At 53.2% G+C, this 26,537-nt stretch overlaps 1 protein-coding gene across 3 annotated transcripts; it reads left to right on the forward strand.

Annotated features, from left to right (window-relative positions):
- The first annotated feature begins 911 nt into the window (after positions 1-911).
- NOTCH4 (notch receptor 4) lies at positions 912-26,291 on the forward strand. Of its 3 annotated transcripts, none has more exons than XM_086369166.1 (30): positions 912-1,333; positions 2,117-2,198; positions 2,380-2,672; positions 4,884-5,231; positions 5,328-5,450; positions 5,564-5,800; positions 5,917-6,072; positions 6,735-6,929; positions 8,381-8,494; positions 10,517-10,630; positions 10,720-10,842; positions 11,650-11,809; positions 12,410-12,555; positions 12,925-13,077; positions 13,285-13,402; positions 13,633-13,720; positions 14,068-14,221; positions 15,818-16,002; positions 18,288-18,540; positions 18,786-18,898; positions 20,065-20,588; positions 21,164-21,547; positions 21,646-21,821; positions 22,357-22,576; positions 22,767-22,848; positions 22,943-23,081; positions 23,580-23,875; positions 24,101-24,248; positions 24,778-24,875; positions 25,020-26,291. In XM_086369166.1, the coding sequence occupies exons 1-30, from the start codon at positions 1,267-1,269 to the stop codon at positions 25,707-25,709; spliced, it is 5,979 nt and encodes a 1,992-aa protein (XP_086225292.1). In that variant the 5' UTR covers positions 912-1,266; the 3' UTR covers positions 25,710-26,291. The 3 variants fall into 3 exon arrangements, 2 of the variants coding, with proteins under 2 accessions (XP_086225292.1, XP_086225293.1); XM_086369167.1 differs by having other exon boundaries at positions 22,767-22,839; XR_015152067.1 differs by lacking the exon at positions 22,767-22,848.
- The last annotated feature ends 246 nt before the right edge of the window (positions 26,292-26,537 follow it).

Below are 26,537 nucleotides of genomic sequence, written 5' to 3' on the forward strand. Positions count from 1 at the left end.
AAAAAACACTAACATGTAATTAGAGAAATAACAATAAATGTGGTCAAATTATATCAATTGGTGAATCTGAGTGAAGAATATCTTGGGATAATCTGTGGTGTTTTTGCCTCTCTTCTGTGAGTTTTAAATTACTTCAAAATAAAGAGTTTAAAAAAATAGAAAATTTAAAAAAAAAAAAGAATGATGCTGGCAAAGTATACTCATTGGCAAGGAAAGGTATTCAGAGTGCACCAGTCTGGGCCGTGGGGCCTTAACACTGGAGCTGTGCTACGGATGACACCTCCAGCCAGCCTGGACTCTCAGTTCCCTGAGCTACTAGAGGAACTGGGTGTGTGGCTGAACCCAAAGCCATCCTGGGTTGACTCAAGAAGGCTGGTTGAGTCAGGGCCCTGAATTCTCCTTTGTGATTTTATTTATTCCAACTTTTAATTCAATGACCGGCATTCCTTGCATCCCAGGGACATCTGGGTGGAGAGAGGGTGACATGGAGGTAGGAAAATTCACCCAAATGCAGTGTTTACTATGGCTAATCCAGACTGCAAAATTTAGTAGAGCCAATGTTCATTGATCATCGATGACGATCTTACACTTTCTCCTCCAAAAGAAGCCCAAGATTTCCCCCTAAACCTGCCCAGCATCTCGCCCATTCCACAGAATGAGAAAACGAAGTTCCCAGCAGGGACTGAGGTCCTGTGGGTTCTGTCTGCCAAGAATTAGTGGTTTCATTTATGGAGAGGTGTGGATTCTCTGAGAAGCATCTGTACTGACCACATGAAACAATATCCTCTCCTCAGAAGGGGAAAGAAGATTGCTTATCACCCCACACCTCTGCTTCCAGGTCCTGACCTTCCCCCAGGGCACAGGGCAGTCACTGTGAAGTTCCCAACGATAGAAAGGGAAGAGTCCACACTAACAACAGAAGGGCTATGCCTGCTTCAGGGGACCCCGCTCACCCAGTTCCCCCTTCTCTCACTTGCCCTCCGGCCACACTGTCCTTCTTCCTCACCACCTCCCCAGGGGTGGTCAGGGAAAGAAAGCCCCTCCCTCATCCCCCTCAATGTTCCTCCACTCCCCCCGCCCCATCACTAGGGTGTCCAGGACATTGTGTGATTCAGGAAACAGCTCAGACGTGAGGTTCGCAGCAGGCCGAGGAGGAGGAAGAAGGGGCCGTGGGAGCAGAGGAGGTGGTTGTTGCTTCAGCGAGGGGCTCTGAGTGTCCCGCTGGAGGGGGCAGGGGGGATCTGGGCGTGGGGCAGGGGCTCTGGAATGCAGCCCCCTTCACTGCTGCTGCCACTGCTGCTGCTGCTGTGTCAGCCAGTCGTCAGGACCAGAGGTGAGTCACCGCGGGGCAAGAGGCCCCGCGACCCACCTTCCTTAGGAGGAAGTCCAGCGGGTGGGGGACAGAGGGCCAAGGTCCTTGCTTTGAGGCAACACTGGATGGAGAAGATTCTTGCCCCCAAAATGGGACAGTTGGCAGGGAGACCCGATTCGGCTCCTGCAGCTACACAGACCAAGGCTGTGGGCCTCATGCCAGGGGTGGTGACCGCAGGGGGATGGGTGAGAGGGTGCCCACCCCCGGGCAGAACCAAGTAGGCCCTGGAACTAGGGGACAGCATGTTCTTGCAATCATGTTTAGAAATAAGAGAGGAAACAGAGTGACCACCTGCTGGGGGAAGAGATGAGAGGGAACAGGAGATGGAGACATGGGAAAGTCAAGTCCCTTTCCCGGTCCAGCTGTCCCCACCCCTGGTGGCTCAATGCTGGGCCCTTCCGGGAGGAAATCCCTTTAGTGTTTCAGCCATTCACCTCCCAGGAGTCCCCTCAGCCCCCCTCCTGATCCCTGTTGTCTTGCTTCCGAGGGATGGGGCCTGAAGCTGGACTTGGGAGGCCAGAGAATAAACAGGAAAGGAAGGGTGGGGATTAGTAACTGAGAGACCTGGGATCTAGGGGGCTGGGGTGTGAGTGCCACGTGGGGACTAGAACAGGGGCGTAAAGGCGATGGTGGTGTGGAGCACCTTCTTGGGCTGCTGCAGGCAGGTCCCTCCCAAGCATCCAAAGGAGGGCAAATGGAGCCCCTTGCTCCCTGCTCCCATCTCACCCTCATCTCCATCCCTAGGGCTGCAGTGCGGGAGTTTCCCAGAACCCTGTGCCAACGGAGGCACGTGCCTGAGCCTATCCCAGGGGCAAGGGACCTGCCAGTGAGTGCACCTCATGGGAGTGGGAGACGGGGAAGGGGAACAAGGGAGGGGATGCGGAGAATGGGAAGAAAGGAGAAAGGAAGGAGGCGAAGAAGATGAAGAGAAACAAATGAGGCAAAGGAGGGAGGCAGGTGGGAGCAGAGGGTCAGGATGTGAACTTTCCTCTCTCCACCCCTCCCAGGTGTGCCCCTGGCTTCCTGGGTGAGACATGCCAGTTTCCTGACCCCTGCCAGGATGCCCAGCCCTGCCAGAACGGAGGCAGCTGCCACGCCTTTCTTCCCACCCTTCCCGGCTCCCCTAGCACCCCCTCTCCCATGGCCCCCAGCTTCTTCTGCACCTGCCCCTCTGGCTTCACTGGCGATAGGTGCCAGGCCCAGATCAGGGACCCCTGTTCCTCCTTCTGTTCCAAAATGGGTCGCTGCCACCTCCAGGACTCGGGCCGCCCACGATGCTCCTGCATGCCAGGATGGACGGGTGAGCGCTGATGGGAGAGGGAGGAAGGGACAGGAGGGGGCCGTGGCTGGGCTGTGGGGTAGGAGAGATGGAACTGGAGCCCAAGAGACTGTGAGCCTTTGGAGGACGGAGGCCTCGAGAATCAACCAGCCAATTCTAGGTGATCCGTTTACCCGAAACTGACATTCACCAGCAGAATTGTAATGACTGCTAAAACATTGAGCTATTTCCAAGCCAGCTGGTAAAGAACTACTGCCATAGCCCCCTTAGCACAGCCCCTGACCACTTTCCCTGCCCCCTCAATCTCCCCTGACCCAGGAGCTAGAGGGTTAATGCCTAGCACATCAGGGGACCTCCAGGATTCTGCATTCTTTTTTTTTTTTAATTAATTAATTTATTTTAATTGGAGAATAATTACTTTACAATATCATGATGGTTTTTGCCATACATCAATATGAATCAGCCACAGGTATACATGTGGCCCCCCTATCCTGAACCCTGCCCCAATCTCCCTCCCCACCCCATCCCTCTGGGTTGTCCCAGAGTACAGGCTTTGGGTGCCCTGGTTCATGCATTGAACTTGCACTGGTCATCTATGTTTCATATGGTAATGTACATGCTTCAGTGCTATTCTCTTAAATCATCCCACCCTCATCTTCTCCTGCTGGCTCCAGAAGTCTGTTCTTTACGTCTGTGTCTCCTTTGCTGCCCTGCATATAGGATCATTAGTACCGTCTTTCTAAGACTCTGCATTCTGAGCACCTGAGTGGCTCCTTTTCTGAGTGGTGGGAGCCCACACTACCATCGGGGAAGATTGCAGTGGTGGGAGGTGTGATGGGGATGGGAGGATCTGACCCGGAGAGGGGAATGGATGCCCATCCCAGGAGGAGGGGTGCAGTCCTGGGGTACAAGAGCAGGACATATGCTGGGCAGGTGTGCTACCCTGTCAGGGGTGCCAGGACAGAGCTGCGAGGACCTGGAGAGAAAGGCTCCATGGCACCTAAGCAGGATGGAGAGGACTGGACCAGGAAGCAAAGCTCACATGACCAGGAAGTACTTGGATGTGGGTGCCTCCAGGAGGGGTGGACTAGAGGCCAGGCTTCTCAGACTTGAGCAGGCACAGCAGTCACCTTTGATTGGTGGATGGACGGATGGATGTATTGTGTGTGCTCAATCATGTCCAACTTTGCAACCCTGGAAGGCCTTAAAAATACTAGTGCCCCCATCCCAGAAAGCCTGCTCTAGTGGGTCTGGAGCAGACCCAGGGAATGGAGATTCTTAAACTAACCAGGAGATTCTGAGGAAACTGGGCCTGCAACTGGGTGTGAGAGACCAGCATATATGACAAGAAGAAGGATGGGCAGTGGCAACTTGCCAGGCCTTGTGCTTCAGAGGAGGGGCTCTGGGCAGCCCCCTCCTTGGGCCCATAGCCAGTTCCGCCACTGACTAGACATGACCTTGCATATGATATTTAAGCTGTCTGGATCCTCAGTTGTCAGCCAGTGTCCACACTTCATAAGGCTGATGTGGATAGGAAAGGGGGCGATGCTCAGAAAGTGCTTATTTAGTTCAGTACCAGCAGCCACTGCCACCATTCCCACTAGTGCGCACGGCTGTGGAATCTCTTTACCGCGATACATTACAACCACCCAAAGATCAGGGAATCAGGATGAGAGAGGCGAGATGACTGCCCAAGGGCACACAGCTGGCAGGGGCAAAGCCAGGGGCTATGTCACCTGCCTTCAGAGGATCCATGCTTTCTACTTCCCCACCACATGCTCATTCATGTCCAACTCTCATTCATGTCCAACTCTTTGTGATCCCATGGACTGTAGCCCACCAGGCTCCTCTGTCCATGGGATTTCCCAGGCAAGAATACTGGAGCGAGTTGCCATTTCCTACTCCGGGGGATCTTCTCCACCCAGGTCACCACTAAAGGGACAGACACCAAGTCCCAGATTTTCCCAAGCAGGGTTGATTCACAATACTCCCACCAATAGCCACATGTTCAGTTTTCGGCTGGAAGAAAATGTGGTCACTCCAGAGAGAACCCTACCCAAAAAATGATAAAACTGAGGATGATGGACCAGGACAGGGAGAGGATGGGAAGAAGGGAAGGAAGTACGGAAATCAGACACAGAGATAACCCAGAGTGAGAGCGGGTCACTCTGGAGGAGCTGGAACGTGTGCATTGTTGGAAACAGCCCCCTCACCGTCCGTCCTCTACCTCAGGTGAGCACTGCCAGCTTCGAGACTTCTGCTCAGCCAACCCCTGCGTCAATGGAGGAGTGTGTCTGGCAACCTACCCCCAGATCCAGTGCCGCTGCCCACCCGGCTTCGAGGGCCACGCCTGCGAACACGACGTCAACGAGTGTTACCTGGACCCGGGACCCTGCCCCAAGGGCACCACCTGCCATAACACCCTGGGATCCTTCCAGTGTCTCTGCCCCGCTGGGCGGGAGGGTCCACGCTGTGGACTCCGGCCGGGACCCTGCACCCCCAGGGGCTGTCTCAATGGGGGCACCTGTCAACTGGTTCCAGGGAGAGACTCCACTTTCCACCTGTGCCTCTGTCCCCCAGGTGCGTCCTCACGGGGGTCTTCCTGAGGCCCCTCTCTGGGCATGGAGGTGGTGTCCCATGGGTCCCTTCTCTCAGCTCATGGCACAACCCTGTCAGGCTTCACAGGCCCAAGCTGTGAGGTGAATCCAGATGACTGTGCTGGGCACCAGTGTCAGAATGGGGGCACCTGCCAGGATGGGCTGGGCACCTACACCTGCCTCTGCCCAGAGGCCTGGACAGGTGAGTCGTTTAAGCCAGGTGGATGGCACCGGTGGCCCAGATGGTCAGCCCCCATCTCTAGTCCTCACATGGCCCCCAGCTGCAGCACCTGTCCCCTTCTCACTCCCCTACAGGTTGGGATTGCTCTGAAGATGTGGACGAATGTGAGGTTCAGGGTCCCCCTCGCTGCAGAAATGGGGGTACCTGCCAGAACTCAGCTGGAGACTTCTACTGTGTGTGTGTGAGTGGCTGGGGAGGCGCCGGCTGCGAGGAGAACCTGGACGACTGTGTGGCCGCCACCTGTGCCCCCGGATCCACCTGCATTGACCGCGTGGGCTCCTTCTCCTGCCTCTGCCCGCCTGGGCGCACAGGTGTGACGCAGAGGTTCAGGGAGGCGGGAGGCGGAGATGCTAGGTGACCGAAGCACCAGGAGAGCACCTGGGAGCTTCAAGCAGCCTCTGAGCACCTTGCCCACCCCGCCCTCCAGGCCTCCTGTGCCACATGGAGGACATGTGTCTGAGTCAGCCATGCCATGAGGAAGCCCAGTGCAGCACCAACCCCCTGAGTGGCTCCACACTCTGCGTATGTCAGCCGGGCTACACAGGGCCCACCTGCCACCAGGACCTGGACGAGTGTCAGATGGGTGAGGCACCCCCCTCATCAGACCCTCTCTAAGCCCCCACACAGCCTCTGCTGAAGAGGGAAACAGGCAAACTGTTTTTCAAATTAAAAATCATCTCGGGAATTCTCTGGTGGTCCGATGGTTAGGATGCCGCTATTTCACTGCCAAGGGCCCGGATATAATCCCTGGTCAGGGAACTAAAATTCCACAGGCTGCACAGCGGCCAAATAAAGAAATGAACATCTCTTTTTTCCTGAATTTGTCCTTATTTGGCATCTCTTTCTTAGCCAATCTTCTCACCAATACTCAGCCCTCCAGACTGCATTTAGTCATCTCTCAAGTTTTTTTTCAGATTTTTTTTTATGTGGACCATTTTTTAAAATTCTTTATTGAATTTGTTACAATATTGCTTCTGCTTTATGTTTTGGTTTTTTGGCATCAGGCATGTGGAATCTTAGCTCTCTGACCAGGGAGTGAACCCACACCCCCTGCATTGGAGGTGAAGTCTTAAGCACTGGATCACCAGGGAAGTCCCACTCCTTCTCCACTTTAAGGTCACAACCCCTTTCCCCACTCTGATCTCATTTGCCACAGACAGGCCCCCCAACACCTTCCCTGCCACTCAGGCCTTCTTGCCCTTCCACCCTGAGCCCAGTGGACTCCCAGGTCTTCTCTCCTCCCAGCTCAGCAAGGCCCCAGTCCCTGTGAACACGGCGGCTCCTGCCTCAACACGCCCGGCTCCTTCGAGTGCCTCTGTCCGCCTGGCTACACGGGTTCCCGCTGCGAGGCCGATCACAACGAGTGCCTGTCACAGCCCTGCCACAGGGGCGGCACCTGCCTGGACCTGCTCGCCACCTTCCAGTGCCTCTGCCCACCAGGTACCAGCTGAAGGGGGCCTTGGGTGGAGGAGCCAGGGAACTAGTGCTGAAGTCACTGGACGTGACCCCTCCAGAGCATGGTTAGCCTGAAGCCAGTTGGGGTCAGATAGCAAAGAAGGTTTCTCCTCGTCTCCTCACCCCCCAGATGAAAACTTTAAGAAACCAGTGACCCCCACCCCCACCCCAGGAAAAGAGCTTCCACAGATGTTAGTGAGCTTGCACACTGCTCAACTCTGTGTTCATTTCATGGCCACCGTAGCATGCACAACCTGATCCACTGTATGCAGAGGCCCATCAAGGGAGAGAAAAGCAGCAGTTAATAAACTTTTCATGCTGCAGCCTCTGCTTATGTCAACCCAGAATGTTCCACCTACTCAGGGAAACTCGACCCTGTAGAGATCAAGGGTAAACTTTTAAATTCCAAAGGGTCTATGTGCTTGAATTTGGCTTAGTGGGAAAGGAATACTGCAAAGCAGCATCTACCTATAAGTTAGAGTTAAGGGGAGAAACATCTCCCAGAGAGACAGTGATGGAGTCAATAGCAGGGAGCTGAATGAAACTAGAAAAACAGTAGCTTACTTCTGCCTGAGCATCTTGGGGGCATTATCTAATCTTTACAGTATCCCTCTGAGGTCAGCATTGTTACTATGCCCATTTATAAATGAAGAAACTGAAGCACACAGGGGTTAAGTGACTTGTTCGAGGTTGCCCAGCTAGTAAGTGGTAGAGTCAGGATTCAAACCCAGAGCTTTGATAGTTTCACCCACTACACCACACAGCCTTCCTAAGCTGAGATGTGTCCAAGGAAAAATGCTGAGAACACTATCCAGTAATCCAAGCAAGGGACAAGGTTGTAGATACTAAGGAGTTTCAGAGGCAGGCTCCCCAGGCAAAAAGAGGGAGGCAGCCGAGGTCCAGAGGGTGATCCGCATCAGTTCAGGGTGAGACAGCGGAGACCAGGAAGAGCCCGGAGAAACAGGACAAGTATGGGAATGACACAGGTTCCCAAACACCCTTCAAATCCCCACCTTGGGGATCCCTGGTCTCCCTGGCATGGAGGCCTGCCCAGGTAGCATGGAAGGAGTGGATCACCTCCAAGCAGATGCCCATTTGTCACACTGGTACCCAGAAAACCTCCAGGCTGCTCAGCCCTCCCGGGTGAGCCCTGCCTTCTGTGCACTGAGGAATGGCCTCAAAAGATACTTTCCAGGAGCCTTCCCAGGTTTTGGCAGGTGCCCTGCTCCCTGAGCTTTCACACTTGAAGGCAACAGAGCCACTGTCCAGCAGAGCAGCAGAGCCTCAGTTCATCTCTCCAACCCACATGCAGTGGCCCCCTAGGAGGGGCTGTCTGGTGGGTCAGGTCAAGGACAGTGCTGGTTCTGGAACCCGGCCTTTGGGGCAGAAAGGGGGAGGCAGCTGAAGCAAAGCTGACCCCACCTGCATGTCCTCAGGCTTAGAAGGGCAGCTCTGTGAGGTGGAGATAGACGAGTGCGCCTCGGCCCCCTGCTTGAACCAGGCTGACTGCCACGACCTGCTCAACGGCTTCCAGTGCATCTGCCAGCCGGGTAAGTGCAGATTCTGCTCCACGGTTCAGTCCTGGCAGTCGCCACTGGCCTCTCGAAGATCTCTCAGGCCTGGCCAAGGAGTGCCCCATCTCTCCAACTCCCCTGCTTTCCAAACTGTCTTCTCTTCAGTTCAATTCAGTCATTCAGTCATGTCCGACTCTTTGTGACCCCATGAACCACAGCACACAAGGCCTCCCTGTCAATCACCAACTCCCGGAGTCCACCCAAACCAATGTCCATTGAGTCAGTGATGCCATCCAACCATCTCATCCTCTGTCGTCCCCTTCTCCTCCTGCCCTCAATCTTTCCCAGCATCAGGGTCTTTTCCAATGAGTCAGCTCTTCACATCAGGTGGCCAAAGTATTAGAGTTTCAGCTTCAAAATCAGTCCTACCAATGAACACCCAGGACTGATCTCCTTTAGGATGGACTGGTTGGATCTCCTTGCAGTCCAAGGGCCTCTCAAGTCTTCTCCAACACCACAGTTCAAAAGCATCAATTCTTCGGTGCTCAGCTTTCTTTATAGTCCAACTCTCACATTCATACATGACCACTGGAAAAACCATAGCCTTGACTAGACGGACCTTTGTTGACAAAGTAATGTCTCTGCTTTTGAATATGCTATCTAGGTTGGTCATAACTTTCCTCTTACATCCTGCAAATCTTCCCCTGCTCACTCACCCACCCTCATCTCTTTCCTGCCAAGTCACCCAAATAATCCTCCCCTCCAGCCCTCCTTCAGAGCCCTCCATACCCTCCCCCTGCCTGCTCAGGGTCCCCGTTGGTCTTGGCACTGATAGCCATGGATGCAGGGAAAGTCATCCCAGACCTTCATTCTCCAGTTTCACGGGACATCCCTCTGTTCCCAGCTATAATAACTGATGTTTATTGAATATTTACTCCAAGCCAGGCAATTGGTTATGTACTTTCAGGCATTATCTCATTTAATCCTTTCAGCAGTACCATGATGTAGGTTATATAATCATTCTCCTTTTACAGGGGAAGAAAAGTGAAAGTGAAAGTCGCTCAGTCAGTCTGACCCTTTGTGACCCCATGGACTATATAGTCCGTGGAATTCTCCAGGCCAGAATACTGGAGTGGGTAGCCTTTCCCTTCTCCAGGTGATCTTCCCAACCCAGGGATCAAACCCAGGTCTCCCTCATTGCAGGCGGATTCTTTACCAGCTGAGCCACAGGGCATCCCACAGAGGAAGAAAGGGGAGCCTAGAGAGGTTGGGTAGCTTGCCCAAAGTCACATGGCTGACAGTGGCTGAGTTCCACTTTTATGCATCACCCTCCTGTCATCTCCACCTGCCCCAGATGTCTTTTCTGGAAGTTCCTCAGGTTCACTTTTCCTAGCAAGGGGAAAGGCCAGGACTTGTATTTATTCTTCTGATAAAAATGTATTTCCAGCATTAGTACACATATCCAATTATGCCTTATATGAAGGCTAAAGTTACCAAGTTATGCTCCGTTATGTCCTGAAATTCAAATCACTATTAGAGAAGCCCCCACATTGGTGCCTTTGTCATATAATGACACATTTATACAAAACCTCAAAACCCAAATCCTTTGAAACCAGATTCTCTCCTTGCAATTTGTAACCATGTTATTTCTATATTTGTAAGGAGAAAGCTAGGTTTCCCCAGTGACTCAGTGGTAAAGAATTCACCTGCAATGCGGAGACACAGGTTCCCATCCCTGGATTGGGAATATCCCCTGGATGAGGGAATGGCTATCCACTCCAATAATCTTGCCCAAAACTCCTATGGACAGAGTAGCCTGGCAGGCTCAATCCATGGGGTCACAAAAAAGTCAGACTAGACTAAGCAACTAAACAACAAAGAAAAGGCTAAATACAAGTGTTAACTCTTAACTTCTTGTTTGAATCCATGAAATCATCCCTTTAAATCTTAAACATTTGTAACAAAGTCCCTCATAAGTCTAGAGAAAGTAAAAAAAGAAAAAAAAAAAAGAAAAAAAGACCTTGGTCATCTCTCCCCACTCACTCCCCACCCCTCCAGGTTTCACTGGCCCCCGGTGTGAGGAGGACATCAACGAATGTCAAAGCTCTCCCTGTGCCAATGGCGGGGAGTGCCAGGACCAGCCTGGATCCTTCCATTGCAAGTGTCCCCCAGGTAAACTGGGGCTCAAAAACACTGGAGGTGACAGTGGGGACATGGGGCAGACTTCCATGAAGGGCCCTGATTCCCCTGTTGTACCATAGGCTTTGAAGGCCCACGCTGTCAGGAGGAGGTGGACGAGTGTCTGAGTGGCCCATGCCCCACCGGAGCCAGCTGCCTTGACCTCCCAGGAGCTTTCCTTTGCGTCTGCCCCTCTGGCTTCACAGGTCAGCAGGGGAGAGGTTGGAAAGAACTGGAGGGATATTTGAGCACAACTCGGGTGGAGTCATTGATGAGTGTCTGAGGATCGGGATGTGAGAACAGAATGAGAATGGAATCCCTGAAAGTTGTGCAGTGCAAAATCTGCACAACCGTACAGGCACTGAGGGTGTTACTGTAGGATTCACATCTGGCTCAACATGAATGATATGACTGGAGACCAGGAGCAGAGGAGGAGATTCAAAGGCAAGCCATTCATTTGCTTATTTAGCAAACATTTATTAAGTGCCTACTGTGCCGACACAGACACAAAGTTGAGTTGCTATCCTTGAGTGACTTTAAATCTACTGCAGAAAGACCAAAAGGTCTCTTGTTAGCTCTGAGGAATGCGTAGGATCCTATAGGAACACAAAGAATTGGCCAACCCAGACTAGAGATGAGAAATGATGGCTGAACAGAGTCGTAAAGACTGAGCAGGAGTTTGTCAACACAGAATGCTAGGCAGTGTGTTTTAGCCACAGATAACAGCACGTGCAAAGGCACTGGGCAGGGGGAGGACAGAAAAGCACGCCCCACTTAAGGAAATGTAGGACATCCAGAACTTGGAGTGCCAGGGCAAAGGTGAGAAATGTAGCACTTCTAGGAAGGTCATGTCATGCAGGACCCCATGTGTCATTCTGAAGAAGTTGGTATCCTGAGGTACCAGGGAGCCACCGGAGGATAGGGTAATGGGAAGTGAGCAAGTCATGCATAAGAAGTGCCTCCAACCTCATCAAGGACAAAGACGGACTTTGTTTTCTGACCCATCTCTGTAGGCCATCTCTGTGAAATTCCCCTGTGTGCCCCCAACCTGTGCCAGCCCAAACAAAAATGTCAGGATCAGGAGGACAATGCCCACTGCCTCTGCCCTGATGGAAACCCAGGCTGTGTCCCCACAGAAGACAACTGCACCTGCCACCATGGGCACTGCCAGAGGTAACATCTTCCAGGCCCTCCCCATTTATAGTCTCCTCTGGGTCCTCCTCAGCTAGGGCAGGAGAAGACAGCCACTGAGGTGCTGGTCTGTAGGAAATGACCAATACGGAATAGGAAGGAGAGGACAAAGTTCTGAGATCACAACCAATGGGAGGGCTTGACTGGTGAGTGTTATCCAGTGAGGGGAGAGTTCATAAATAAAGAGGGAAACAAGACTTGGGAGGATCAAAGCAGAAAGAAATGTATTAAATCCCAGGACCAATTCATATCATTCATTCAGTAAATATTTATTGAGTGTCTATTACGTGTGGATACTTTTCCAGGCACCGGGAAAACAGCACAAAAGAGACCAAGTTTTCATATCTAACCTCATGGAACTTTTGTTTTAATGTAGAAAAACAGACAATAAACAAGTTATAGAAGGAATAAATGGATAGATAGATCTAGTTGGAGAAAATTAGTGGGGTTTGTCAGGCAAAAGGGGGGCAATGCTGAGAGCAAAGAAAGGGGCCAGAGTCTCAGGACCAGAAAGAGAGAGGTCATAGGGGTCTGACCAGTGGGGAAGAGAGAAGAGAACCCCCTCTTTCTTTCTATGACCAGATCTTCATGTGTGTGTGATGGGGGTTGGACAGGACCAGAGTGTGACACAGATCTGGGGGGCTGTGTCTCCACCCCCTGTGCCCACGGAGGGACCTGCCACCCCCAGCCCTTTGGCTACAACTGCACCTGCCCCACAGGTTACACAGGTGAGGCGCTCCCTAAACCATGTATACCCGGGGCTGACCACCATCTAAATCAAAGGCAAGGCCAGTGGAGACATGTGTCCAAAGGGCTCTGGGTCTCAGTCACCACCAAGAAGAACTGGGACTTCCCTGGTGGTCCAGTGGTTAAGACTCTGCGCTTCCACTGCAGGGGGCACGGGTTTGATCCCTGGTCCCGGAACTAAGATTCCACGTGCATGCTGCAGGCACAGCCAAAGAAAACAGTGCAGGAGGTGGTGAGAAAAGAAAAAATGTTGGGTGGGGGAGAACAGTGGGAATGGAGATGAGGAAGGGAAGGAAAGGGAAGAGAGAAAAGGAAGGTTCACTTTCTCAGACCCCACCCACTCCCCTCAGGGCCCACTTGCAGTGAGGAGGTGACAGCCTGTCACTCAGGGCCCTGTCTCAATGGTGGTTCCTGCAGCCCCAGCCCTGGGGGCTACTCCTGCACCTGCCCTCTGAGCCACACGGGGCTCCGCTGCCAGACCAGCATTGACCATTGTGCCTCTGGTGAGTTCCCACCACATCCTGGGGCTGGGCCACAGAAGGATGCAGAAGGGGATCAGGGTACATTGGTAAAAAAATTAACTGGACACAGAGAGCGGTCGTTTGGGTGGGGAAGTTGGCAGGGTAGGGCGGTGGTACCCTGTGTGTGACTGAGGTCACAGGCCAGGTTACAGGCAAGGAACCCAACCCCTCACAGCCTCCTCTCTCCAGCACTGTGCCTCAATGGGGGCACCTGTGTGAACAAGCCGGGCACCTTCTCCTGCCTCTGCACCCCAGGCTTCCAGGGCCCACGCTGCGAGGGAAGGACCCGTCCCAGCTGCGCAGACAGGTGAGCAGGGCACACAGACCCCTGGAGGAAGGGAGGGAGCCCTGGCCAGCCTTCTGCTCCGTCTCCTCTGGGGCTCCGTGCTGCCTCTCGCCCCAAGCCCCGCATTCTTCCACTCTGCCTTCCCTCCGGCTTTCCCACCTCCCCAGCAGTTGCCTCCTCACACGTCACACACTCCCACCCCTTGTTTCCCTGACCCTCCTCCTACTGTGCCCTCTCTCTTTCTCATCCAGCCCCTGTAGGAACATGGCAACCTGCCAAGACAGCCCTCAGGGTCCCCGCTGCCTCTGTCCCCCTGGCTACACAGGAGGCAGCTGTCAGGTGAGGGGCCGGGAGCCAGGTGTGCAGAGAAAGGAGGGGGCGGGAAAGCTCCAGTTAGAGGGCCTAGGGCATTGACAGGGGGCAGCACGGAAGCTTGGGAGAGGTGAAAGGAGGTTTGGGAGTCTAGGAGTTGAGCTTGATGTCTGTATGGCTCGCTGAAAGGATTTTTGATCCCAGCAACTCTTCTGGGATGCACATATCCAAGGAAATCAGGGAGGGTGACCTGGTCCCAGACCATTCAGGAGAGAGTTTTGGGGGGAAGGGATTTTGAGGAGCTGGCAGAGGACCATCTCTGGGCCTGGGAACCTGATGCTCCTTCCCGCCTCACACTCCCTCCTAACCTTCAGACGCTGATGGACTTATGCGCCCAGAAGCCCTGCCCACAAAATTCCCACTGCCTCCAGACTGGGCCCTCCTTCCAGTGCCTGTGCCTCCAGGGATGGACTGGGCCTCTCTGCAACCTGCCGCTGTCCTCCTGCCAGAAGGTTGCTCTGAGCCAAGGTACCAACCCAAGACCGGCTAGGGAGCAGAGGAAGAGCAAAAGGGTCTCCTCCTCTAACCCACCCCTAAGGACATCCACACACAACAGTTGGCCAACTGATCGACTAAAAGCTGAAGCAACACATACCAACTAGTTATTGAAGCTGCAGCTCAACACCCAGGACAGCCTAACACAACTCAACTCCTAGAACCACGTTCAACACAACTCAAGGAACACTACGCAGCCCAGCCAATCAGACTCCAGTTTAACACAATCACCAGGGACATAACCAGTTCCAGGGTGGAACAACTCAACACTGTCATTACCATCATAACTCAGAGTGAACCACATTTAACTGACCACACGCAACACACTCCACCATGACCCCCTCACTTGGATGTTATGCCAATTCCCTAGTAAAAGAATACCTTCCTTGCTCAAGTAAGTGTTTTTTTTTTTAATTAACTTATCTTTGGTTGCACTGGGTCTTCGTTGCTGCTCACAAGCTTTCTCTAGTTGCAGAGAGCAGGGGCTACTCTCTAATTGTGTTGCATGGGGCTTCCCATTGTGGTGGCTTCTCTCGTTGTAAAGCACGGACTCCAGGTGCACGGGCCTCTGTAGTTCCCATACATGGGCTCAGCAGTTATGGCCTGAGGGCCTAGCTATTCCTAGGCATGTGGAATCTTCCCAGACCAGGGATGGAACCCGTGTCCCTGCATTGGCAGGAGGATTCTTATCCATTGTACCACCAGGGAAGTCCTCAAATAAGTTTTGATATGAAAACTCAGGGGAGAGACCATTGTGAAGACGGTAGATGGAAATCAGTAAGCGAACATCAGAGAATGGCGAAACCCAAGGGATGGAGTTAGACTGTTAAGCCAAGTGTCTCCACCTGAAGTTTCTCTTGAGTTCTTCCTTGCTTGAGACTTGTTTAAGGCCAAGAATACAGTTGCTTATAATGTTCTGTTAAATCAAAGAAGAGGTATTTCTCTCCATTCTGACAAAATATGCAGGAGAAGGAACTTAATTTTTTTTTTAATTGGAGTATAGTTGATTTACAATGTTGTATGAGTTTCAGGTGTACAGCAAAGTGAATCTAAAAAAGAAACAGTCTTTTGTAGATTATTTTCTCATATACACCATTATGGAGTACTGGGTAGAGTTCTCTGTGCTACACAGTAGGTCTTTATTAGTTATCTATTTTATATATAAAAGTGTATATATGTCAATCCCAACCTCCCAATTTATCCCTCTCTCCCTCCTTAACCCTGGTAATCCTAAATTAATCTTCTACATCTGTAAATCTGTTTCTGTTTGGGAGATAAGTTCATTTGTATCTTTTTTTTTTTTTTTTTAGATTTCACATATAAGCAACATCATATGGTATTGGTCTTTCTCTGTCTGACTTACTCACTTAGTATGAAAATCTCTAGGTCCATCCATGTTTGGAACATGCTTAATCTCTTCAGCTTCAGGGGCCTACTGATTCCTCAGGCTCCAGGTGGCCTCCCCCCACCCCAGATGTGTTAGTGGCCCCTCCATGGACCTCTCTGCTGAGTATCTGGGGCCCCTGCGCATCCTCCCAACCCACGTAGCTTTACTGTCTCTCTTCCCAGGCACAGAAGTCTCTTCCCTGTGCCAGAACGGAGGCGTCTGCATTGACAGCGGCCCCTCCCATTTCTGCCACTGTCCCCCTGGATTCCAAGGCAGCATATGCCAGGACCAGGTGAACCCCTGTGAGTCCAGGCCCTGCCAGCATGGGGCCACCTGCGTGGCCCAACCCAACGGTTATCTCTGCCAGGTGAGAAGGTCTAGAGGAGGCGGGGGGGAAGACAAAGTTGGGCTGGATATGGAAAACAGCAGTCAGGGGGCAGAAAGGGTGGGGAGAAGGCATTTTCATTTACCCCATACGTCCAACCAACCACCAAGTCAAGCTGTTTTGCCTCCTGAATATTTCTCAGCTCTGTCCTTGCCCCTTCACCCTCATCCCACTGCCTTAGTCCAGGCCTTCATCTCATTCCACCTGGACACCTGCATCAGCCTCCTAATAATTAATATCATCGCTGCCTCCACACTTGTCCTCCTAAAGGTTCACCCTCTATTCCACCACTAGGGTGCTCTGTTGAAAACATTAAGCTGGCCTGTCACTCTCCTACTTAAAACCTTTCAGTGGGGACTTCCCTCGTGGTGGCTCAGCCAATAAAGAATCTGCCTGCAGTGCAACAGGTGAGGGTTTGATGCCTGAGTTGGGAAGATCCCCTGGAGATGGGAATGGCAACCCACTCCGGTATTCTTGCCTGGAGAATTCCATGGACAGAGGAGACTGGCAGGCTACAGTCCATCGGGTCACAAAGAGTCAGACATGACTGAGCAACTCACACGTTCACTTTCACTTTCACCAGGGGTTAAGACATGCTTCCAGTGTAGGGAGCCCAGGTTCGATCCCTGGTTGGGGAACTAAGATGCCACAGGTCTCACAGCATGGCCAAAAAACGCAAAAACCCTTCAGTGACTGCCCACCTCTTTCACAGTGAAGTCCCAAGCCAGCGTGACCCAGCCCTGCCTCCCTTTCAGGCCTCATCTCTCTTCACCCACCACTCAACTGCTCCAGCAACACAAAACTGCAGCTGGCTTCCCCACACCCCAGACTGGCTCCTCGGTGGCTTTCCTCACCCCTCTTCCACTGGCTGGTGCCCAGGAGGCACCTGCCTCAGGGAAATGTCCCTAACTTCTCTCCAGACTGGGTTAGGGCCTCTCCTTGGTGGTTCAGGTCACTGAGCAGGACAGGAAGGCACAGCTGGGTTTTAATTCCAAGCAACCTGATCCATGTACTCACAACCATGACTTTGAATAGAAGGCATAATCCCATAACTACCCTCTTTCTTTAAATTTTCGATGTATTTTTTAACTTTTTATTACAGGCATTTTCAAACATACACAAAAACAGCGTACTGATGAGTAGTGAACCCCCGTGCACCCATTACTCAGCTCTACTTCCTCTTTCATGAAACTACTTCCTCCAGAAGTTTTCAAAACTCCCACCTCCCTCGTCTGCTTCTTCCAACCCTCTGGCCATTCCTGACACTCTCTGAATTGTTTTTTCTCCACCTTTCTGAAACCTTCCTGGTACTCCATTCTTGCATACTCTCCTTCCTCCTGCAAGAACTCAGCACGTGGTACAGATCTCACAATGACCCTTTTCTCACCAGCAGGATATGCAACAATCAGAAAATGGTTAAGGTCATGAGTTACTGAGTCATAGACTTGTGCTGAATCCCAGCTCTGCCACCTACCAGCTGTGTGACTTGTGCAAGGCACTTATCTTTCAAGGAATCAGTTTCCTTTTCTGCGAAGTGAGAATCAAATGAGATGACCCATAGAGAGGGTGGTCAGGAGAGTTCTAGAGGTTATGTGTATAAATCACACAATCAGTGATAGCTGTCTCTTCTCTGGTTGACTGAGAATTTCATGGAGGCAGGGAAGCAGTTCTAATTTTCTTTGTATTTCTAGAGCCTGAAAAGATGCCTGGGCACAAAGTAGGCAATTCAATAAATGCTTGAAAGTGAAAGTGTTAGTCACTCGGTCGTGTCTGACTCTTTGCAATCTCATGGTCTGTCCATGGAATTCTCCAGGCCAGAATACAGGAGTGGGTTGCCATTCCCTTCTCCAGGGGATCGTCCCGACCCTGGAATTGAACTCCCATCTCCTGCATTGCAAGCAGATTCTTTACCATCTGAGCTACCAGGGAAGTCTAATAAATGCTTATAAATTAATAAAGCATGAGAGAACCCAGTGGGTGTGTGGTTGGAAGAGGGAGGTTTTATCAAAAATGGAATTATATCTAGTGGTAATGAATTATAGAGATTGGGACTTGGAAGGGGACAAGGTCCATATTACTGAACAATAATGTCTCATGTGGAGTTCAGGTTAAAGGGTTAGGCTACACGTGACTGTGATGGAGGGTGAGCTGAGTGATGCTTTGAGTTGGAAGGTGGGATGCTAGGCAGACCATCTTGCACTGGGTCCCCTAGAGTGCCAGGAGGGGCTCACTTACTGGTTCCCTGTCTGACCTTCTTTGCCTACCAGTGTGCACCCGGCTACAGTGGACAGAACTGCTCAGAGGAACCGGACGCATGTCAATCCCAGCCCTGTCACAACCAGGGGACCTGTATCTCCAAACCCGGAGGCTTCCACTGTGCCTGCCCGCCAGGCTTTGTGGGGCTGCGCTGTGAGGGGGACGTGGATGAGTGTCTGGACCGGCCCTGTCACCCCACAGGCACTGCAGCCTGCCACTCTCTGGCCAATGCCTTCTACTGCCAGTGTCTGCCTGGACACACAGGTGAGGCCTGAGATAGGGGCGTACGCATCTCTAGCCATAGCTGAACTGACCATGGAAGCCCAGACAAGCCCCACCCACAAGGTAGCCTAATCATCTGGCCCATTCCCTTGCCTCAGACCCCAGCCTAGAGAACATGCACCACCATCCCTGCACCTGTGCAGCTAGTGATGGGCTGACTCCCAGGAATGAGCTGGGAAGGAGGCAGCAACTGAAGGAGTGTCATGTTTTATCCCACCCCTCCGCAGGCCAGTGGTGTGAAGTGGAGCTAGACCCCTGCCAGAGCCAGCCCTGTGCCCACAGCGGGTCATGTGAGGCCACAGCAGGGCCACCCCCAGGATTCACCTGCCACTGTCCCCAGGTGAGTGACCACAAGCTGCTTCCTCTGTTGCCCCCAACGCTAACACAAAAGAAACCCTGAGCTGGGAACCTGGGGGAGCACCTGAGAGGGAATTATCAGAGAAAGCCATCTCAGGTCCAGAGGGGGACGTGACCCTCAGAAGCAGTGACGGGGAAAGGCAGAATCAGGTGAAAGTTTGAATGGAACTTTCAGAAGTCATGGACATTGCCTGTGGGAAGGTCCACAAGGCTGGCTGGGTGACCGTGAATAAGTTCTTTTAACTCAGTGTGTGTATTTGTTTATAGACCTCAAATGCATGAAACTGGGTTCATCTTTATACATATATACATATTTATTTATTTTTGGCTGCCCTGGGTCTTCATTGCTGTGCAAGGGCTTTCTCTAGTTGCAAAGAGCGGGGGCTACTCTCTAGTTGTGATGCAGGGGCTTCTCAGTGTGGTGGCTTCTCTTGTTGCCGAGCACAGGCTCTAGGCACATAGGTTTCAGTAGCCACGGCTTACAGGCTTCAGGGAGCAGTCTTGGTAGTTGTGGCACACAGGCTTAGTTTCCCCATGGCATGTGGGATCTTCCCAGACCAGGGATCGAACCTGTGTCCCCTGCCTTGGCAGGAAGATTCTTAACCACTGGACCCCAGGGCAAGTGAAAGTCACTCCATCATGTCCAACTCTTTGCAACCCCATGGACTATACATATACAGTCCATGGAATTCTCCAGGCCAGAATACTGGAGTGGGTAGCCTTTCCCTTTTCCAGGGAATCTTCCCAACCCAGGGATCAAACCCAGGTCTCCCGCATTGCGGGCAGATTCTTTACCAGCTGAGGCACAAGGGAAGCCCAAGAATACTGGAGTGGGTAGCCTATCCCTTCTCCAGCGGATCTTCCCGACTCAGGAATTGAACTGGGGTCTGCAGCATTGCAGGCAGATTCTTAACCAACTGAGCTATGAAGGAAGCCCTAGGTTAATCTTAAACCTTGGTTCATGGTACAGTAAAATACAAATTAATATTAGTTTATGCATAGCCTTCCTTTATTTTCTTTAAAAGATAACACCGGTGAACTTAACTCCAAAATTACATTTTCCCCTTTACTATTGTTACAAATTACACTTTTTTCCCCTTTATAACTGTTTTCCCCTTCATTGTTGTTACAAATTACATTTTTCCACAGGGTTTTGAAGGCCCCACCTGCAGCCACAGAGCCCCCTCCTGTGGTCTCCATCACTGCCACCATGGTGGCCTGTGTCTGCCCTCCCCCAAGCCTGGACTCCCACCCCGCTGCGCCTGCCTCAATGGTTATGGGGGTCCGGATTGCCTGACCCCACCAGCTCCTTCAGGCTGTGGCCCTCCTTCTCCATGCCTACACAATGGCAGCTGCTCAGAGACCCCCGGGCTGGGGGGCCCAGGCTTTCGCTGTTCCTGCCCTGCCAGCTCTCCAGGGCCCCGGTGTCAGAGGCCCGGAGTCAAGGGATGCGAGGGCAGAAGTGGAGATGGGGCCTGTGATGCTGGCTGCAGTGGCCCAGGAGGAAACTGGGATGGGGGGGACTGCTCCCTGGGGGTCCCAGACCCCTGGAAGGGCTGCCCCTCCCACTCCCGGTGCTGGCTTCTTTTCCGGGACGGGCAGTGCCACCCACAGTGTGACTCTGAAGAGTGTTTGTTTGATGGCTACGACTGTGAGACTCCTCCAGCCTGCATGTGAGCCTGAAACTGATTTGGGATGATGGGCAGGGGGTGGTGGGGGAGGCAGGATGAAGACAGAAGGACACAGAAGAGTCTGAGTTACAGTGTGACCATAGCCTCATGCTCCGGGGAGCTTCCACTCTAATAATCATCGCTAAATAGGGATAGAAGACACTAGACTCCAACCCAAGGGAATGAGGCAGCATGAATATTTAACGTGGGGACCAAGAAAGAGGGCACTGCCTGTCTGGGCTACCCTCTGAGTATCATGGGAACCCTGGCCTCAAGCCAGGCAACTCCTGTTGCCATGGAGAATCTCCCCTAGCAACCAGCATCCCTGAGGGAAAAGGGCTCCCTTTTAGGGAGCCAGGAGTTGGGGAGGGTAGAGAGGGGACAGTGTTAGGAAACAAAGGTCAGTAGACATTAGGGTGTCTGGACTAGCTACCGTCCAGGGAGTAAACCCACTACTCCAGAACTGCCCCCGCTAAGCAAAACAGAGCCCTAGAGTCTGTAGAGTATCAGGAATCCTTTCTGGGACGAGGGAATCCAGTTTCTTTAGGGTCCTGAGCCGCCATCTCCTCACCCCACAGTCCAGCCTATGACCAGTACTGCCGCGATCACTTCCACAATGGACACTGCGAGAAGGGCTGCAACACGGCAGAATGTGGCTGGGACGGGGGAGACTGCAGGCCGGAAGATGGAAATTCAGAGTGGGGGCCCTCCCTGGCCTTGTTGGTGGTGCTGAGCCCCTCAACCCTGGACCAGCAGCTGCTCGCCCTGGCCCGGGTGCTGTCCCTGACTCTGAGGGTAGGGCTCTGGGTGAGGAAGGACAGTGAAGGCAAGGACATGGTGTACCCCTATCCTGGAGCCCAAGCAGAAGAGGAGCTAGGAGGAACCCCAGACCCCTCTCAGCAGGAGAGAGCAGCCCCCCAAACAGAGCCTACAGGCAAGGAGACAGATTCCCTGAGCACTGGGTAAGGACAACGGCGGGGCGGGGTGGGGGAGGAAAGACATCAGTTCTTTAACTGGCAGAGGGAAGCCAGGGACTAACCCAGGGGTCTCTTCCTCACAGGTTTGTGGTGGTGATGGGTGTGGACTTGTCCCACTGTGGCCCCGAGCGCCCTGCATCCCGCTGCCCCTGGGACCCTGGGCTCCTACTCCGCTTCCTTGCTGCAATGGCTGCAGTGGGGGCCCTGGAACCCCTACTGCCAGGACCCCTGCTGGCTGCCCACCCTCGTGCAGGCACCGGTAGGTGATCCCGTCATTTCCCCAATTTTGTTCCCGGGCCAGCTTTCATGCCAGCAACCTCAACGAAGTCAAATGAAACAGAAGCACTGAGACCCCAAATGTTGTTTGTGGAGACTTACCCTTGTTAACCTTCTTCTCTAAGTATATCTCCTCACAACCCATTTGCTCTGCAAGCTCCATCTCCCTGAGTCTTTTATCCTAACCTCTATCATAGACCGCCCACAAACCTTGAGTTCTGGCCTATTCTCTCTAATAAGCCAAGAGTTATCCAATCATCTGCAAATCAAACAGTTCATAGCATTATGGAAGAATAACAACTCTTATATGCCACTTACTATGTGCCAGGCCTTGCTCTAAGCATTTTATAGTATTATTTAATCCTCCCAACAAACCCTATGAGGCAAGTACTATTATTACTCCTATTTTACAGTTGAGGAAACTGAGGCAAAAAAAGGCATCTGAACTTGCTCAAAGGTCTCACCAGAGTACCCAGCCTCACCAGGCATGGCCTCTTTTTCTGTGTCTCTTCCACCAGAGCCCTCTGCCAACCAGCTTCCCTGGCCTGTACTGTGCTCCCCAGTGGTCGGGGTCCTTCTCCTAGCCCTCGGGGCTCTTCTCGTCCTCCAGCTCATCCGTCGCAAGCGCCGAGAGCATGGGGCCCTCTGGCTGCCCCCTGGGTTCACTCGCAGGCCCCGGACTCAGCCAGTTTCCCGCCGACGTCGACCCCCGCTGGGCGAGGACAGCATCGGCCTCAAGTGAGAGTGAGAAAGAACTGGGGCTCAGGGAGGGGACTCTTTCCCGTGGAGATATTGGTGATCAGAAGCAACAAGAGATGCTATTGCAGAAGCTGAAGACACAGGAAGGGACAGGAAGGGGAGAGAAATGGGAAGGCTGCTGGGAATCTCTGGGGCCCTGAAGGTCCTCTCCCCACCCACCCCCTTCCAGGGCACTGAAAGCAGAGGCAGACATGGATGAGGATGGTGTTGTGATGTGCTCAGTCCCCAAGGAAGGAGAGGAGGTGGGCCAGGTGAAAGCACTGGGGCAAGAATGGTCCTAAAGTGATGGAGGGGTTGAAGGGACAAGTCACCCTGCCTTCACTGACCCTTGTTCTGATCCCCAAGGCTGAAGAAATGGCCTCACCCCCCAAGTGCCAGCTCTGGTCTCTGAGCAGTGACTGCCAAGAGCTCCCCCAGGCAGCCATGCTGACTCCTCCCCAGGATTCTGAGATGGATGTCCCTGACGTGGACACCCAGGGACCTGGTACGTGAGTCATCCTAAACCAAGAAAATGAAAACTCCCTTTGACCCCTTTTAGAATCACAAAGTCCTTTGATATCTGAACTGGATAAACTAATACCAGAGTAAGTGCTTCAGAACAAAGTGTGGTCCCAGGACAGAAGCAGCAGCATCACCAGGGAAATTGTTAGAAATATTAATTCTCAGGTTCCACTCCAGAGCTTCTGACTCAAATTCAAAATACCAGGGAATCTGTGTTTTAACAAGCCCTGTAGGTGAGTCTGAACCAGGGCTCAAGTTTGAGAATCACTGCTCTAAAATGTTAAAGTATTAAGGCCTGACACTTCCTTTTTACAGAGGAGGAAACTGAAGCCCAGAGTAAAACAGAAAGTCACTGACACAAGCCACACAAAAATCAAGATCCCAAGCTCGGCTTCTTGACACCTCAGGCCGTGATTCTCCCTAGGCCTCCATGTTCTCCCACTTTCCCAGTTGTCCCCCATGTCTCATGTCTCATCCACAGATGGGGTGACACCCCTGATGTCAGCAGTCTGCTGTGGGGGCGTGGAGTCCAGGACCTACCAGGAGACATGGCTGGGAAGTCCTGAGCCCTGGGAACCTCTGCTGGAGGGAGGGGCCTGTCCCCAGGTTCACACTGTGGGCACTGGGGAGACACCCCTGCACCTGGCTGCTCGATTCTCCCGGCCAACCGCTGCCCGCCGCCTCCTCGAGGCTGGAGCAAACCCCAACCAGCCAGACCGGGCAGGGCGCACGCCGCTTCACACGGCTGTGGCTGCTGATGCTAGGGAGGTTTGCCAGGTCAGTGCACACTGGGGTTGCTAAAGGACACTGGGCAAACTTGCAAGTAAGGCTGGGCAAAAGCCTTCTCCAGGGTTTGGCAAAGAGGAAGGTGATGATTGGGGACTGACAGAGAAACAAGAACAGAAGACTGAATATGGATTGGGAGGTGGGTTAGCAGTGCAAGGGGCCTTAGCTAACAGTCCAGATATACCAGCAGTCACTGGTCCTCTCTGGCCCCTCCAGCTCTTACTCCGCAGCAGACAGACTGCAGTGGATGCACGGACAGAGGATGGGACCACAGCCCTGATGCTGGCCGCCAGGCTGGCTGTCGAAGACCTGGTTGAAGAACTGATTGCAGCCCAAGCAGATGTGGGGGCCAGAGACAAATGGGGTATGGATCTGGAGAAGTTGATGTTGTGCTATAGAGAAACTGAGCAAATGGGGTGTGAGGTAAGATCTAAAAAATGGGGGGGTGGGGGCAGCAGAGGAACCAACCGGAAGCTGGGACATTCCCTCCCACCCTGCTGTGAAGGTGGTAAATCTGCGGAGCAGTAGCAGCAGGAAGCACTTGAGTCTGCCCTCAGCATCCTCAAACACACACACACACACGCTGCCCTTGCCCACCGGGAACTAGGATGGAGGAAGAGTGTCTGTGAAAACGGAGAGGGGTCTCGTGGGAGGGACGCGGCCTGCCGGTCCCATAGACCCCAGAACAATGCCCTATTGTCCCTCCCGCGCGCCGGTGACGTCACCAGGGGCAACGCTTCCTGCAGGCCGACGGTCACCCGGACAACGCTTCCGCCTCAGAGGGACCCGGCGGGCGGAAAAGCCCTTCCCCCAAGACCAGAACCCGTGGGAAACAGGAACCCAGGCGTCTGGCCCCTAGCCTCGCGGTAACTACCTCTCACGTGGTCCCCTAGGAAAAACAGCGCTGCACTGGGCCGCCGCCGTGAACAACGCCCGGGCCGCCCGCTCCCTTCTCCAGGCGGGAGCCGATAAAGACGCACAGGATGGCAGGGTTAGATGGGGCCCCTAACAAACTGGGAGCGGGAGAGGTGAACTGCGAAAACCCTGAGGGGGCGGGGCAGCGGTCAAGAAGGAGGGCCTGTCCTGCGGGCGTGGCCTTCCCTGACCTCGCCCTTCGCTGTTTCCTCCCGCGCAGGAGCAGACGCCGCTGTTCCTGGCGGCCCGAGAAGGGGCGATGGAGGTAGCTCAGCTGCTGCTGGGGCTGGGAGCCGCCCAAGGACTACGGGACCAGGCCGGCTTAACACCCGGAGACGTCGCCCGTCAGCGCAACCACTGGGATCTGCTGACGCTGCTGGAAGGGGCGGGGCCACCGGAGGCGCGTCACAAACCCACGCCGGGCCGCGGCGCCGGCGCCTTCCAGCGCGCGCGGACCGCGTCCGGAAGCGTGCCCCCGCGTGGGGGCGGGGCTGTGCCGCGCTGCCGGACGCTGTCAGCCGGAGCCCGTCCGCAAGCCCGGACTTTGTCCGTAGACTTGGCCGCGCACGGGGGCGGGGCCTACTCGCACTGCCGGAGCCTATCGAAAGGAACAGGAGAAGGCCCGCCCCTCCGCGGCCGTAGGTTCTCAGCAGGCATGCGCGGGCCTCGGCCCAACCCTGCAATGGTGCGAGGAAGACCCGGGGTCTCGGCCGGGAGCGGGGGCGTGGCTGCAACTGTTGACTGGCCCTGCGACTGGGTGCCCCTGGGAGCCTGCGGCCCCGCTTCCAACACGCCAATCCCGCCTCCTTGCCTAACACCGTCCCCTGAGCGGGGATCCCCTCAAGTTGCCTGGGGTCCCCCAGCCCACCAAGTAATACCCTTAAATGCAGGAGGCGAGGGTCAAAAATAAAAGGCCACATTTCAGGGAGGGATTCTAAAAGTGGGTACTCATTAAATAACAAGCAGTCTGGAAGGCCTCTAGGTTTTAAGATCCTTGTGCCTCGAAAGTGAGAGATCAAGAGTGTAGTGTCCCTCCCAGAATGATGTACATCACATCGTCCTCCACGTGGGGGAAACTGCAGCCCTGGAAAGAGGGTTCAGGGTACTGGGATGAAGCACCCTGATGAGATGGCCAGCCTCTCTCAGAAAAGAAGGATGAGGGGTAACAGGAAGTACCCTTGAACCAAGAACTGCAAACTGACAGAATGTGAGATGTTCTTTTCTGTATATTGTTCCCAAAGGGAGCCTCTATCGCCTGAAATCCCCAATACCCGCAAACGGCTGACATATTTATTGAGCGCCTACTGTGTGCCTGGCACTGTGTAGGCGCTGAAGACAGGGCCAAGGGTTACGCCAACTGATGATTCCTTGCATTCTCCCACCACACCCTACCCCCAAACTATTGCAGGGATGAAGTGCCACCCTTCTAGCCACCACTATCTCTAAGAACACCAAGTCTGTCACCCCATAATAAAGATGATTTGAAGTGTTACAGTCTTTTGGAAGGGTTGGGGAATGGAAAAAATATGAAATTGACTGCATCATGTTTTCAGAATTTTTGTGCCCTAGGTTCAATATGTGGATGGAAGCTTTGAGTATAGTTTTAAGAGCAAGAATAAGACTTGGGGTCCTATGTTAGTTTAAGGAATCATCTGAAGTCTCTAGTAATCCAGTGAGAAACCACACACACTAAACCATGCATACCCTTCATCCCTCTTTGAAGGGCATTTTGTTATAG

This window comes from Bos grunniens, chromosome 23, assembly GCF_055505025.1.
Source record: "Bos grunniens cultivar Pamir isolate PY7600 chromosome 23, Bosgru_T2T1.0, whole genome shotgun sequence".
In the NCBI taxonomy this organism is placed as follows: domain Eukaryota; kingdom Metazoa; phylum Chordata; class Mammalia; order Artiodactyla; family Bovidae; genus Bos; species Bos grunniens.